Below are 13,799 nucleotides of genomic sequence, written 5' to 3'. Positions count from 1 at the left end.
TGAAATGTTGTCTATTACAATGTCACTAGCTTATATATAGTGAAAAAGCTTACGGCTCTCTTTGATTTCTGATGTGAGCATCACTGAGTTTTGTTTTAAGATGGATCTATTGTTTCTAATAAAGCAAAAAAATAGGAATTATGAAAAAAGTGATATTAAAGATAGATGCCTCAAGTTCAGACATTGAGGTTAAAGAATAAAGAAAAGCAACATCTTATTGTGAGGAGGAACACTTTTCTTTTGTGAATGCTTGCATTTTTATAATAAGAATTCAGAGAATACTGATCAGAAAATAGATGCCAGCAAAATGGAATACATCATAATTTCATATAAACTCGCAAGATACAATTGTGTTCATTCAAATGATATTATGAGTGTTTCCTATCATTTTTAAATCAAAATGAAAGTATATCATGATTTCTGTGCATCTTAGTAAACAGATTAAGAATTCAAAACATAAAATAGAGATAGTTTATGGTTTGGAGTTGTACAATAAATGGATCTCTATAGACATAACTGTTGTAAATTCCTAACATTTCAAATGAATGTAAATGGAAGACAGAACAATATATTACATATAAGATAGAAAATCTAAAAGACAATTGACCAGCATTTTCAATCTGAGAAATATTTAAGTGACACTTGTATCATTTTTAAAATATATCTTATTACATAAGGAAATAAATAGCTTTTTGGAAACAATAAAAATCACTTGGCAAGATTAATATACACTGTATATGAAAATGAGTGAAAACTGTGGTACTCAGTCCACATGTTGGGGAAGGACGGATTTTTTTCCTCAAAGGTTATCTATGAAGTTTATTAACATGTGGTTGAGGTTGTAACATAACTAGAATTTCTTTATCTGTTATACTTGCTATGGGTAGTGTGTAAAATAGGAACGATAAAAAAAGAGACTAATATAAAAATGCATTTCATGTACATATATTTAAAAAATGAACTAAGTATGGTTGTGCATGCCTGGATTTCAAGCACATGGGGTTTTAAAGCAGGTGAACTGAGAATTCTAAGCAAGCATGAACTGTATCAGTTCCTGTCTTTAAATAAAAAAGAATAACTACCCAAATTATTAATTAACATTTACAAATTAATTCATACAGCCATCAATATAATTAGTAAATACATCAAGGCTAATCAATGACAGTTTTTATAAGCTGAAGCAAAGTTCATATTTCAAAATAAACAGGCAATCATAAAAATATCATATATCTCTTATAATTAAAATATTTGTAAATATTTCAAATATCACAACTGAAATTTGAACAGTATAGTTGATTACACTGTGCACCCAAAAGATAAATCCATGCCAAAATCTCTGAAACCTGAAATGTTACTTTCTTTGAATGAAAAATAATGAGGTAAATACGTTAAGAATCATGAAAGGATTCAGAATTGTACAGGGGTTTCTTAAATCCAAAGGCAAGTGTCCCTATGAGATAGGATGGGAAGGGACGAACAAAAGAGACTATGTGGAAATGGAGAGGTTGGAAGGGCGCAGCTCCCAGACAGGGAATGCAGGTGGTAGCTTGAGTTGCAAGCTGCCTGGACAGATTGTCTCCTAGAGGTTTTGGGGGATCCGTTTCTAACAGCACCTTGACCATGAACCCCTGGCCTCGAGAAAGGCAACAGCAAAACTTTCTATTGTTCAAAGTCATCCAAGTTTTAGATATTTGTTATAAATCTCTTGTGAAATGAATGCAGCTGCAAATGAGAGTCGGGATTTTAAAAATGGAACAGAGCCAACAAAATGGCTGATTGGTTAACAGCACGTTCCACCAAAACAGAGAACCAGAGTTTCATCCCTGAAACTTACATGATGGAAGGAAAGAATTGATGCCTAAAAATTGTTCCCGATCCTCCATATATGTGCCTTGTGAGCACATATGTGTAGACGTGTACTCACATGTGCGCGCACACACACACACACACACACACACACACACGTAAATAAAAGAATATAAAATTAAAAAAAATAGTTCAAACCACAATAATAGAAATAAAATAAAAAGCTATCATCATCCACATGATATCTACTATATAAAAATATTTTAGTTTTCTTTTCTCAAATATATTTATTCCATCTCTATCAAATGATTTAACTAAATCTTTCTTTCATAATGACCCCGTGTCCACAAATTCTCCAGGATATAACATAATCACAGGCTCTCTGAAACACCTGAAATCCAGGTGTGTGTGTGTGTGTGTAGTATTATAAATGTAATTGTGTTTTTTACTTGGTGATAAGTATTGAAGTGAGAAAAATTATGCTTCAGTCTCTCCTGTCTCCATCTCTACAACTACATTTCTAAGTGTAAGTTCTTAGTTGAACGACGTATCTCACAGATAAGACTATAAAGTTCAAACTATTTTACCTTGGGACCTTGTCTTCCTGGATATCCTGGCAATCCTGGAACCCCAAGTTTGCCCTAAAATTTTGAGAAAAACAAGATAAATGTAAACAGCCTATATAGAATTGTTTCAGTGAGAATTTTCTAGTTATTTGAACAAAGTGTTCAGTCTATTTTCATTATAGCGTTTTTCATTTTCATGAAAAATAAAATTTTCACCATGTATATATGTTAAATGATTTACTGATTCCCAAGAACTACCATTGTGCAAATGATAGTATCTTCTTTGGATACATAGTAACTTAGGGGAAGACAATTCTCACCCATCTGTGAGTTATAAAGCATAACTAAAGAAAGCAAGCTTTATAATTAAACAAAAGAACGTTAGTTAACATAGTTAACTAAGCATATTCAGAACTTATCACTTCAACTTAAGAAAATCTTTATGATAAATTATTTCATGTATTATATTGTAACTGCAAATCAAGTTATTAGGTTATGTAGCTTTTTCCTCATAAACTAGAATCTAAGTATTTATATTTGGATATAATATATTGTGACCTAAGAAGTTTTTCTGATGAATTACTCCCCAGATATTTCTTTCTTTAGTAAATAAAAAAAGTACAAGTAAGAAATTAAATAAGTGAATTGACTAAAATGTTTGTGGACTTTTGAACATCACTTTTTAAAACAAAATCATAAATAAATAACATACAATTTTTGCATTAAATTTTTAAACCTCAGCATAAAGAAAGTATCATTATTGATAATGCACATTTACAAAAATGTTAGAAGTCAATACAGGTACAAATTCACATGTATAATGTTAAATATAAACAAAACTTTAAAAATAAAAATAGAAGTTTTGCTGGAAAAATCCAGGCAAGAACATGGTTTATGACCTTGTCATTACAGACTAAAGTAAAAAGTTGTAAGAGTTACAACTGACAATGCATGGATAAGCAATTCTCAGATGGAGAAGAGGCAAACAAGCACTACGAAGCTTGCTTTTAATGACATCCCTTTGGATACATTATGCTACCACATCTTCTTTCATGTTTTTATGCCAACAATTTCAAGGCAAAGAAAAACTCTAATGATCACAAAGCTATCTGTGTTCTATGCTAATTGCTATATCAGACTACATACCTTTATAGTTTAGAATGATTTTAAAATAAATGCAGATATATAACTTGTATTCTTTTAAATGACGATAAAAAGGTCAATAGATAGACATCTAATAATGAGAAGCTACGTGTAGAGAAGCAAAGGTCCATGCTTTAGAATCATTTCTGAGACCATTTGTACATAACAAGGTATAGCTGAGAAGGGAGGAAGGTCATCAGAGAACCTTGATCAACTGACAATGATGCCTTGACTTCTCATCATCTCTCCTTACTGGCTAAATACAACAGTGCTCATCAGCTCAGCAAAGGGAATGGTTTCCCAAGCATGAGCCCTGTAAAACTGCCACATCAGTGATTCTAGATGGGAAAGCCTTTCGTCCATCTCTTCACAAAGTCTGCACAGTAGCAACAAAACTTCCTTGTGAGACAAAATGTGTGCAGGTGGACATATTACAACTTTCTAATAAAGAATATACTTTCTTTATTTTCCAGGAAACAATGCTATCACTGGAGAAAATATTTATACAAAAAAAAAGAGAATTCATAAGAATTCTATCAACAGGATAAAGCAGCTATTTTTAATTTGCTTTATTATACACATGAAATAATGCTTATCATTTAACGTTTCTCATTTTCGCTTCAATTAAGTTCATAGACTGTGAATAAGCATAGTGTGCACAGCATCACCTGTTTGTCATGATTAAGGCCATGGCTTTAATCCCCAATACACTCCCAAATTATAGCAATTTAAGCTCATAATACACAAAAAAGTTTCCTAAATAAATAAATTGTCTATGGAGCAAAATGAATGTTCTTTATTGCATTTAAAGTAAAGATAATAAAAATATTTTGACAAAGCACATATGGTCCAGGTTCTCTCAAACCAATGAATATTGTATTTATCTGGAAATTCTTTCTTAATATCAGATTAAATTCAAATCTCTTGAAGAGAAGCCTTAATGTACTTTAAATAATACCCTGTGGAAATATATTTATACACAAAAAGAAAACATCTATTTTGTTTCGGGGCAAATATGATTTGGTTTGATCTGATACAGTAAGTAAGCCATCATTCACTGTTTTCTTTAAACTCAGGACATTTATATTCAGCATCAAATGTGGGAAAGCTTTAGGAATGGCTGCTCGTGATTGAGCCCATGGGAGGGTAAGGGCAAATGTGGCCAGCTCAGGACTGAGTGCTCTCTCACTATGATAAGAGTATTGCACACTGAATCCAAGAACTTTGCTTTGTAAAATGCCACAGAAGCACTCTGCACTGCACACCCTGAGAGAGGAAAGCTCACCAACCTTCTCTCCTGCTTGGCCAGAGGGTCCTGGGTCTCCAGTTGGGCCTGCTCGGCCTTTGGGGCCCTCAGGGCCATCTTCTCCTCTTGGGCCAACTTGGCCCACCTCACCCTGGAATGCAAAGTAACATTGTTCATTTAAAACACTTCAAGACTGGGAAGGGGAATATTCTAGTGTATGAGAGAATCGGGCTTTTGGACTCTTGGTTTGTTGCCTCTTATTATGTTTGCTTACTTTCTTATGAGAAAAGGGTTGAAATAGTTAGATGTCAACAAGCATTTCATTATTGAATAAATAACTGAATGCGGACTAATATTTAAAAAGTTGCGGAAGCCTGATGGAATCATGTGTACTCCCATCTTGCTTGAATATATCTGGGATGAAGGAGAGAGAGACAGAGACAGAGAGACAGAAACAGAGACACAAAGACAGAGATAGAGACAGAGAAGAAAGAGAACACAGACGGGAACCAATGAAGAGTAAAGATTTGAAAGCAGCTTTGGAAACTATTATTTGGAACACAAAAGTTTCATTATGGATTTTTTTTTTAATCTTGAGCAAAGCAGAAGCTGAATTTCAGCTGAATTTTCTCCCATCCTGACAGCTTTTACATGAACCTTAGGGAATTACGACTCCTCTGAGGTCTGCTTCATTGATTAGATAGATGAGGTATTTATATCAGTTAAGAAATAAAGTATCTAATGGCTTCTAGTTGAGTTAATCCACTTTCAAATATATTATTACCAGATGTAAATATATCATTGTTACACTCTGCAGTTCAGGAAACCATAAAAATTTAAATGCATGTAAGTTGCACAACATGACTGTCAGTCACCATAGTTCACAACATACACACAAAATTTAAAATAAAACTGTATTCTTTTTTCTAGTAATTTCACCATACTATTCTGAAACTTTCATGAACAACAGTACTCGGTTATATGTAGATGTTGTTGAGGTGATATCTTAATAAACCCACAGGTGAGGTGAGACTATCAAGATTGTATTTGGCTTTATAGCTCTACAACAGCAAGCTTATCTAGCATTGTCGAAGTCCATAGTTACATCCTCAAAACTACAAAAAAAAATGCACATAGTGCACACATCCTCCTGAAATCTCTTTTAAGCATAGCTTATCTTAAAAGTGCAAATATTTCAAGCATGCTGGCTGGTACATGCCTTTAAACTCAGCTCTCAGAAGGCAGAGGCAAGTGGTCTCTGTGAGCTTTAAGCTAAACTAGGATATCGAGGGCTACATAGTGAGTCCCTGTCTCAAAAACAAAAGCAAAAGCAAGAGCAAAAGTTAAAGAAAAAGAAAGTATAAGAAATATATACTCACTGTATAGTAAATTAAAAACATCTAACATCTAACACAAAACTACCATTTCAGGTAGTCAGATTATTAAATTAATTCTCAACTAAATCTATGCTCTTAACATGATGGACTTGTTAGAATGTAATCCAATAAGTATCTTCATACATTTGTGTGTCTTATAAAATTTAACACATTTAGAAAAACACTGGCATTATACTATTCCCACTATCATTATACTGTCCAATATTTATATACCAATTGAAGTGCAATGTCTTCGATAAATTTTATTTCACCTATGCTTGCTGAATTTAGTGTTAAGAAAAATTATATTTGTAAAAGATGATAACATTTCTGTCAACTTGAAACAAGCAAGAGTCTTTTGGAGACAGGAACCCCTATTCAAAATATGCCCCCATAGTTTAGCCTGGAGGCAAACCTGTGTGCATTTTCTTGATTGAAGACGGAGATGAAATGTTTGTGCCACCCTGGGATGATAGTCCTGGGTGATGTAAGAAAGCTGGCTAGGAAGAGCCAGCCAGTAAGGGGCACTTCTTCCTGGCCTGTGTCAGCTCCTGCCTCCAGGTTCTTCTCCTACTTGAGTTCTGCCCTGACTTCTGACTTTTCTCAGTGATGTACTGTCACCTGGATCTGTAAGGGAAATAAACCCTTTTCTCCTTACGTGGCTTTTGATCCTGGTGTTTTATCACAGCAGTAGAAAGCTGAACTAAAGCAGTGTCTTCAAATTTATGTATTCATGTAAATCTTGTTACTCACTCTGTCCCCTTTAAGCCCCATGTCACCTTTGAATCCTGGAAAGCCATCTTCACCCTATCATGAATAAAGAAGATTGTAATCAATTATTTTGAATGGCGAAAAAAAATATGTAAAATGAGTATTAATAATTAGAAGAAATTCTTTTAAGAAATAAAAGTTCCAGTCATGAAACCACAAACTGTCTATTGCATCCCAGACCTATTCCCTTTCCTTGGAATTTTATCATGTAATCATTTCCATAGTGCTTGGCTATAAATTAGAGAATTTTTTCGCAAATATATTCATTACTATCTCTATCTCATGGGGGAATAATCATTTTTAATAACAGCATTCTTTTTAAAATTTTAAACAAAGAAAAAGTATTTAAATGATTATCATTAACATAAATTGAAGAACTTGACAAAATATTTTACCCAATGCAACACACTTCTACATTGGAATTTTCATGATTTTCAGTTTTCTCCAATGACGCTGGGCTTATCAGTCACTTCAGGGCAGTCCTCAGTCCTCATGTTCAGAAGTAGTTGACTAACATGGACTCCATAATTTTTGTGTGTTTTTATTAGCTAGAGTTTGGTGTGGGGCTTTATTGTTTTGGGGGGAAACAAAACAGGAACCCCTATTCAAAATATGCCCCCATAGTTTAGCCTGGAGGCAAACCTGTGGTGCATTTTCTTGATTGAAGATGGAGATGAAATGTTTGTGCCACCCTGGGATGATAGTTTTTGTTTTCTTGGTTTACAGAGGGGTTATTTATTTTGATTAAACTTAGGTGAGTAGGGATGGGGAGAGGATCTGGAAGGACTTGTGGAAGGGAAAGAATGTGGTTAAACTATACTTTAGTTTGAAGATTGTTTTATAACAAAAATATAATAAAAAAAGAATTTTCACAATTTTATATAATTTGCATTCAACAAATATATTTTATCTCAAATTGATCTCTAAACTGTATTCTGTTAACTGGTGAGGAATTAGAAAAGTTTATAATACACATTACATTTGGACTGTAAATTTTCCATCACATGCTAAGATAGGTGATGCTGAACAGTGGGCATCCTTTGGCACAGAGAAGAGACATTTTGATTACAGACATATTTTCAGCTACTCATCCTAAAACTAGAAATCTTCAGGAATGGCTTTACTGCTTCATGAATTTTAGAAAAGTAAAGCATTTTGAGTTTATTTCTGGTACCAACAATAAATGAAGCCAGAGTATATCACAGTTTTATTAGTTTTTTGAGAATTTTGTACAATTCATGCTCTCTCTCAACAGCTCTCAGACACAGAACCTTCCCCTACATTAAATTTTATGTGCTCTCTTCTTTAATATTTCTTTTATTTTTGAGATTATACTAAAATTATACCATTTCCTCCTTCCCTCACCTCCTTCCAAACTCTCCTCCTTGGTCTCCTTCAAATTCTTGGCCTCTTTTATCATTAATTGTTATTACTTGAATAGATGTATACGTACATACATATATAAAATTACTTTTAAAACAAAAAGTAATAATACTACATTTTCATCTCATCAGTATATATTTCTTCTATTTATGAAATTAAACATCTAAGAAGTATATTATACAGTATATTATGATCAGTATTTTTTATAATGTCAATAACTTCCTATCACAATACATAGTTGATATAAAAGACAAGAAAACAATCAAAATAATTATTAAAATACTCAAATATTTTAATGATAAGAATTCAATTCAGATACATAGTTTTGCAATAAAAGCTTCTCCAAGCAAGAAGAATAAAACAGTTGTTCAAACTTCATACATCATTATAGAGTTTCAAAAACAGTCTGACTGTATGAACTTTTAGCTGTATGGGAACATAAACATGACCTACAGAGAGGCAACACCAGTTGGCAAGCCAGCAGGGATAAGGGAACTTTCACAAGGGCTCACTCTGCAATGAAGAGTTATAGGCATTTAATGGGTGCTAAGAAGGAGAGGGTCAGTATTCTCCTGAGAAAGGGTCCCTGGTAGGTCATGTGACCTAAGCTGTCCACTCTAAACATATGCACATATAAGTAAAACTAATTGGAGTGATCAGGTTATGCTCAAATATACACAAGTGTAGTTTTGCACATGTATGTGCAAGGATGTTGGTATATGTATGTGGGCGTGTAAAACTAATAATAGAAGAGGTCATGAATTGGAAGAGGGGTAATAGACAGAAGGGAAAAAATGGGGGAGGTCAAAACGGTGTAAATACACTGCTTGTATGTGAAACTCCCTTTCAAAAAGAGTTTGTTTTTTCAAAGTGTTGTATAGTTCCTAAATGCTTGGAAAAAAGTGATTGCTTTCTAATAACAATTCTCAGTATTTCCATAAAAGATTGATTACTAAAATTAAGCTTTGAAAATGCATATTTATTTTACACTCAGCAAATGGTATCTGAGAAATAACTTCTTTGTGCTGAATGTCCTAAATCAAGTATGTAGAAAGATAAGATATATTAAAGATAAATGTTAAATAGTATTAAATGTAAAGACAAAATGTTAAAAATAAAATATTAAATGTTAAAATGTTAAAAGATAAATAATAAAGATATATAAAGATAAAAGTATATAGGAGAAAGATATACTAAAGGTCAATGTTAAAGAACAATGGATCGATTCAGAAGAGAAGTGACAACAGAATTTAGAACAATATTTCCAGTGAAATACACTAATTAATAGCAAAGACTTTAGCATATACTCATGAATTGGCAAGTTTAATATTACAAAGTTGCCCAGTGTCTCAAAAATAATTCATTCAATGAAACTCCCACTAAAATCCCAATATTTATATATATGTAATAGCAAATAATGAAACAAAAGGCCATGATTGGATAGAGAACAAGGACAGATACCTGGGAGCATTTGGGAGGAGGAAAAAAGAAAGGAAGAAATGCTGTAATTATATTATATTCTCAAAAAATGATCCCAATGCAATTCTTCACAGAGATTGCAAAAATCTTAAATTTCATATGGCAATACAAAATATCCAAGATAGCCAAAGCAATCCTGAAGGACAATAAAGAGCCCGAGGCAACACCATCTTAGATGGTAAACTATACTATAGATTTCTAGATCCAGTTTCTGAAACAGCATGGTACTGACATACAAAACCGACTCATTAATCAATGAATAGAATTGAAGACACACATATAAGCCCACATTCTTACTCTTTTCCTTTATTTTGAGATTACACTATAATTATACCATTTCTTCCTTGCCTTTCCTCACTCCAAACCCTCCTATATATCCCTCCTGTCTTTCAAATTCTTGGCCTTATCTTTCATTAATTGTTATTATATGAATATCTATATATATTTCATTATTTGTTGTATATTTTCATTAAAACACAGAAAAAATAATCACACCATTTTTAACTGCAAATTACTTCAGTGATGAATGTAAATTAGTTCCTGCCTATGTCATGATTTAACCCTTAATAATTTCTTATGCCTTTAAGATGATTTAACCCTTAATAATTCTTATGCCTTTAAAACACCATACGTTTTCCTAACTGAGTGGTACTTTTAACTCAAGACTCAGCTCATAATTTTGCTTAGAAATTTTTCTTGCTTAAATTTTTTCTTCATAAAATTAACCTCTATTTCTTGTGTACCCTCAAATATATATTTGTTATGACAAAAAATAAGCCAGTTTGCACTTAATCACAAATGGACATTGTTTTCAACAAATGGTGGAACTGATAATCATTCCTAATTAGCCATTGAATCCCTGGTGCTTAATCTATTTGACATCTTAAAATCCATAATGCTCAATAAACACTAAGTGAAAAATGGGAAAATATCCATGTTTTAGTTGTCAATTTGTAAATTATGTAAAGGTCCAGAAAATCTCATAGGTTAGAGTATTATGGCTACATGAAATGTGGACTCCAGACTCATGTGTTGAATGCTTGTTCTTTTCTGCTAACACAGTTTCCAATGCTGTGGGAGTTCAGAAGCTGTGGCCCTTCCTGCAGAAGGAGTTCACTAAGGCAGCATTTGAGTATTTTACACAGCCTCAAGTTCTTGCTGTGTCCCCACTGCACAGATGAAATCCTACCTGTCATAACTTTCCCACCACAACTGACTGAAATTCCTGAAACTATGCCCGCAAATAAGCCTTTCATCCTTGATTTTTTTGTTTAGGTTTTTTTGTTGTTGTTGTTCATAAAAGACATTAGGGACAGAATAAAGCAGCAGCTCACGAAATATGAGAAAACAATGAAAAAGACCCAGAAGTACATTAAGAAAATATTCAGCATCAATGCTCAACATCACTAATCATCATGAAAATGCAAAAGAAAGCTACTGGGATGACAGCTGTTAAACACAAGGAAAGAACGAACGTATGTGTTGGTGAGAGTGTGGAGAAATGGAGTTCTCTGTGCTGTCAGTGAGAATGTACAGTGGGTGGATTGGAAAATTATAAAATTAAAGTGGAAACTTTAGGTCTGAGTATGTACATGACAATTGGATGCAGAATCTTAAATGTATGTATACACCCATGGTTGTGAGAATAATAGTCAAAATATAGCAGCAATCAAAGTATCCATTAATACACTAATGGCCTGGCAAAAATAGTTGCTGTATTTCATGAAATGTTATTTAGCTTTTAAGGGAAGGGAATCCTTAGCTATTATAAAAATTTGAAGACCTTGAATTGTTGCATCAAATATTTTGATGCAGGGAAGCACAAAGACCTAACACTGGAAACAGTGATACAAACCTGCGACACATCTAAATTAAAGTTGTTTTTTTTTTTTTTTTGTAGACTTTTTTTCCTCAGGAGTAAACCACGCTGTTTTCAAGATTCTAGTGGTAAAGTGGCCTTTTAAAGTGCAGGCTGTTTTGTGTACTGAGCGCCATTAAAGCGAAGGGAGAGGCTGAAGAGCTGAAATGGCCATTCACTGCCTATCCACTGCTGTCAGTCCTTTCTCCCCTGAGACAAGAGTAATCACACAGTGGCCGAGTTTAGTTTAAAGAAAGCTGTGTGTTGTATCTAGGAAGCAGTAAAAGTACTGAGGATTGTTTCGAACAATCCTAGACAGTTGGTTAGTTTGATTTTGTTTATGTTTGAATTTAATTTTTTTTACTCATTTATTTGATTCTTTGAAATCAAGACATGAAAGGCTATAATTGTCAGCCCTCAAAATACTCCTCATTAATGAAAAAATGTAAGACCCAATTTCTTTAGGCATATCACTGATCACCATTGCTAGGCAAACGGTATGTCAAGTCATGAGATTGCGAGTTCTAAAATTAATAAATTTTAGGAAAACAAAGAGATGATGTAGACTTTGGTCAGAGTTGCAAACAAAAGCTACAGGGTTTGGTTTATTTGGTTGTCATAGTGGAAGATTTAGGGGCAGACAGGAAATCAAAAACAGAGAATTTTAATCTCAGTGTGCTAACTTCCCCGTTCACCACTTGATAACCATAAATACTATTACAAAGGAAGAAGTTTTTATTTACTTTTGGGTGTTTAAGGTTTTGGGGATTTGACCTACTTACTTGTGCATTCTAGGGAAGCATCTACCACTGAGCTACACTGCTCTTTAACAACCTTTCTGTCTCTTCTTAATCTATTATGGGCTGTATAAACTATTTTCATATTTAAAAAAATGAATATTAAAATTCATTGCAACATAGTGTAAACAAAAATAATTCTATTTAAAAAACTTTTATTTACCTAGAATTCTCAAAATTGAGCTATATAATACAGTTTGTTATATTAGTTAGAAATAAAGACAGAGTATTTAAAGATTTAGATTTAAAAGTGAAGCTTAAAAATGTAAATTTCCCTTTTATACATTTATTCTAGGCGATGTTAGAGTCAGCATACAGAACTCTGACTGAAATTAAAACTTTTAATCATTTTTCTTGACATGTGCTGTTTCTTCTGAAACTAAACCCAACTAAAATTAACCAATAATCACTTGGTGTTTCGATGTAGAACTGTGTGACTTTATTTGCACAGATGCTTTCTCATTTGTTTCTTATCCTCTATAATTTACTTACCTGTCACTTTGCAACTAATTCTCCCTCCAGAAACTTACCACATGCCACATCAATTAAAGACCTTTCTTTTAAATATAGTCCACTTAAAATTTTTTGGTGGGTGCTAATTCCAGGAGGCAATTTAAATAGTTATGTAGATATATAACATGAGTATGTACATGTGGTACATATGTCAAAATACAGACAGCATAAAATGCAGAAATTTCAATTTCAACACTGCCGGACCATCAATAATGCTCTGTCACATCAGGAAGACTTTAAACCATATTCACCTATGATGGTCAAGATGAATTAAGATTGTCATCAAAATAGATAACTTAGTGGAAAGGGCATCACATTTTTTTCAAGAACACAATTATCAATATATTGCACACCTTTACAATCTCCCGGGAGTATTTTCTGTAATAAAAATAAATTTTAATGGGGTAATAAATTTATATTTAGTTATAGAACCCTAATTAATACCAAATATATTCAATGAATGCTCACAATATTATGATTCAAAAATAAATCATATCATTTAAACCAATGCAGCATTATTATTAAAATAAAGAGCTATACTTACCTTAATAAAATTACTAACAAAAAGGCCTTGTGTTTGCACTTTGTGTCTGAAAATGTATGTAATTTTAGTACAAATTAGCCTAATCCCGATTGTCATAAGTAGCTCCTTAGCACTGAAAACTTACCATCGAAGGATTTAGGAATGTCCAAATACATTAAATATTTACCTAAAAAAATCTAAATGCACTGCTCTTTAGGAAGAGACAGGTAATTTCCTAAAGCCCTATGAAGGAGCCATTGGCTTGTATAGCCTGAGGCACCTACATTTATCTACCTCTGCTTGGTTTTAATTTTATTTCCTCCCAACAATACCATTGC

General features: G+C 33.0%; 1 protein-coding gene across 8 annotated transcripts in view; it reads right to left on the bottom strand.

Moving 5' to 3' along the window:
* Col11a1 (collagen type XI alpha 1 chain) overlaps positions 1–13,799 on the bottom strand; it is a 195,790-nt gene that overhangs the window by 85,784 nt on the left and 96,207 nt on the right. For all 8 annotated transcript variants that reach the window (XM_037207025.1, XM_037207028.1, XM_028895363.2 and 5 more), the window contains 3 exons: positions 6,891–6,944; positions 4,805–4,912; positions 2,394–2,447 (listed from right to left, as the gene is read on the bottom strand). In XM_037207025.1, the coding sequence (XP_037062920.1) occupies positions 2,394–2,447; positions 4,805–4,912; positions 6,891–6,944 (216 nt within the window). The remainder of the gene's footprint in view (positions 1–2,393; positions 2,448–4,804; positions 4,913–6,890; positions 6,945–13,799) is intronic.

Source organism: Peromyscus leucopus, chromosome 6 (genome assembly GCF_004664715.2).
Source record: "Peromyscus leucopus breed LL Stock chromosome 6, UCI_PerLeu_2.1, whole genome shotgun sequence".
Lineage (NCBI taxonomy): Eukaryota > Metazoa > Chordata > Mammalia > Rodentia > Cricetidae > Peromyscus > Peromyscus leucopus.
The sequence above is the reverse complement of the archived record's forward strand: the minus strand, read 5'-3'. Positions and strand labels throughout refer to the sequence as shown.